The sequence below is a fragment of the Salvelinus namaycush genome, chromosome 2 (assembly GCF_016432855.1).
Source record: "Salvelinus namaycush isolate Seneca chromosome 2, SaNama_1.0, whole genome shotgun sequence".
Lineage (NCBI taxonomy): Eukaryota > Metazoa > Chordata > Actinopteri > Salmoniformes > Salmonidae > Salvelinus > Salvelinus namaycush.
This window is the reverse complement of record NC_052308.1, coordinates 76,727,110-76,729,212: the sequence shown is the minus strand read 5'-3', so window position 1 is coordinate 76,729,212 and position 2,103 is coordinate 76,727,110. Positions and strand designations below refer to the sequence as shown.

The following is a 2,103-nucleotide window of genomic DNA, read 5'->3' as shown; positions in this document are numbered from 1 at the left end:
TTCATACACAAGGACATTTCTAAGTGACCCCAAACGTTTTAACGGTAGTAGAGGTACATAGAGGTATCCATGGTAACACTTGATAATAAGTATCATGAATAAACCTTTTATCGATTTATAAACTAGTTACAATTATATTTGTAAACATTTATAAGAATGTGTGAACATTACTAGCCTGAATGTAGAAACATGCATACTATTCGTAATAGTTATTAATAATTAATAATATTAATAATGTCTTTAAGTGTAACGGTTTTCTTCCTGGGATGAAGGAGAGGACCAAAACGCAGCGCGGCTAGTGTTAAACATAATTTAATAAAGGATGTCTGAACACTACAAACAACAAAACAATAAATGTGAAAACCAAAAACAGTCCTATCTGGTGCAGAACACAAAGACAGAAGACAACCACCCACAATCCCCAACACAAAACAAGCTACCTATATATGATTCTCAATCAGGGACAACGATTGACAGCTGCCTCTGATTGAGAACCATATTAGGCTGAACACAGAAACAGACAAACTAGACACACAACATAGAATGCCCACCCAGCTCACGTCCTGACCAACACTAAAACAAGCAACACACATAAGAACTATGGTCAGGACGTGACATTAAGAAAAATAAACATTTACAGTATAACAGTCCATTAGGTCACAACTAACACATATCTTCACATGTTTTTCTAAATCCCTTTGAATTTATTTGTGTAGAAATGTCACCATATCTTGTGCTCTTGGTAAGAAATAAGAAAGTAAGAAATATTGCTATAAATCTATTCCATTCGTGTAAAAGAAGAAAGCTTCTGTTTATGATTATGGTTTCATCTATTTGACTGTAAAAATGACATAAAGAGGATATGGATTCCTATTGGATGACATGAAGATCATGTAACTTCTGATTGGATGACATAAAGACCATATGGATTCCTATTGGATGACATGAAGATCACGTAACTTCTGATTGGATGACATAAAGACCATAAGGATTCCTATTGGATGACATAAAGACCATATGGATTCCTATTGGATGACATGAAGATCACATAACTTCTGATTGGATAACCTAATGCTTGATAAGACAGTGGTTAACATCAAGTTTGATATGAAGTGTCTAATCAGGGATGTAACTGAAGGATTTTGGGCACTGGCCAACCTGGCTAGAGGACTAACATTTTTACTATCCGGCGGGCTAGTTGGACACATTTTCTACTAACCTGGCCTGAACAGTACTATCCTCGGGCTGAGTGTTTCTGGGTTGTCACTATCTGGCCAAGATACTAAGTCAGAAACACTGCCCATTTCTACAATGTCTCTTAACCACACCGCTAAACGCAAACCTTTGTTTTCATAAATGTTTACGATCGACCATTTTGACTTTACAGTTTGGCCATCTAGTGGGAACATTTGTCATGGGAGGAGGGGTAAAGAGATGCGTGGTGGGGGTTTGGTGACATCATATCTGCGACACCCCCATGTTTGTGGCGCTCCTTGACCCCTAGGACAGACAAATGTCAAAGGACAGAGGTTAACTTAATGAAAGGTGTTTGTGTGTGCGTATGTGTCTGTGTGTGTGTGTGTGTGTGTGTGTGTACCTGGGATTGGCTGGAAGAAGGGTTGGTAGTGTTGACCTCTGAGTATCTCTTCTTCTGTGGTGTGCAGATACAGGACAGCAGCTTGCAATACTCCTCTCTAACCTGATGAGGGCAGCAGTGCACAGTGTTACACACACACACAAACACATACACACACACACACACACTACACACACACTACACACACACACCACACACACACACACACACACACACACACACACACACACACACACACACACACACACACAAACACACACTCAACACACACCCAACACAAACAAACACACACACCCAACACACACCCAACACACACACACACACCCAACACACACACACACACACACACACACACACACCCCATACCATACCACACCATACCGTTTTGTTCAGTAGGCAGTGCATGATGAACAGCAGGGCTCCCTGTAGAGAGTTGAGGATAGTGAAGAGATATGTCATGACCACTGTCCCCGCCTCTTGGAACTGGAACACTCCAAATATCCACA

The 2,103-nt window shown here is 40.5% G+C and overlaps 1 protein-coding gene across 1 annotated transcript in view; it reads right to left on the bottom strand.

Annotated features, from left to right (window-relative positions):
* Positions 1-551: 551 nt before the first annotated feature.
* Positions 552-2,103, bottom strand: part of LOC120023569 (putative adhesion G protein-coupled receptor E4P) — an 18,850-nt gene continuing 17,298 nt past the window's right edge. Inside the window, exons 12-14 of the mRNA XM_038967607.1 lie at positions 1,979-2,103; positions 1,598-1,699; positions 552-1,500 (exon numbers count right to left, since the gene is read on the bottom strand). The exon at positions 1,979-2,103 is cut by the window's right edge and continues 47 nt beyond it. Coding sequence (XP_038823535.1) covers positions 1,459-1,500; positions 1,598-1,699; positions 1,979-2,103 — 269 coding nt within the window. The 3' untranslated portion in view covers positions 552-1,458. The remainder of the gene's footprint in view (positions 1,501-1,597; positions 1,700-1,978) is intronic.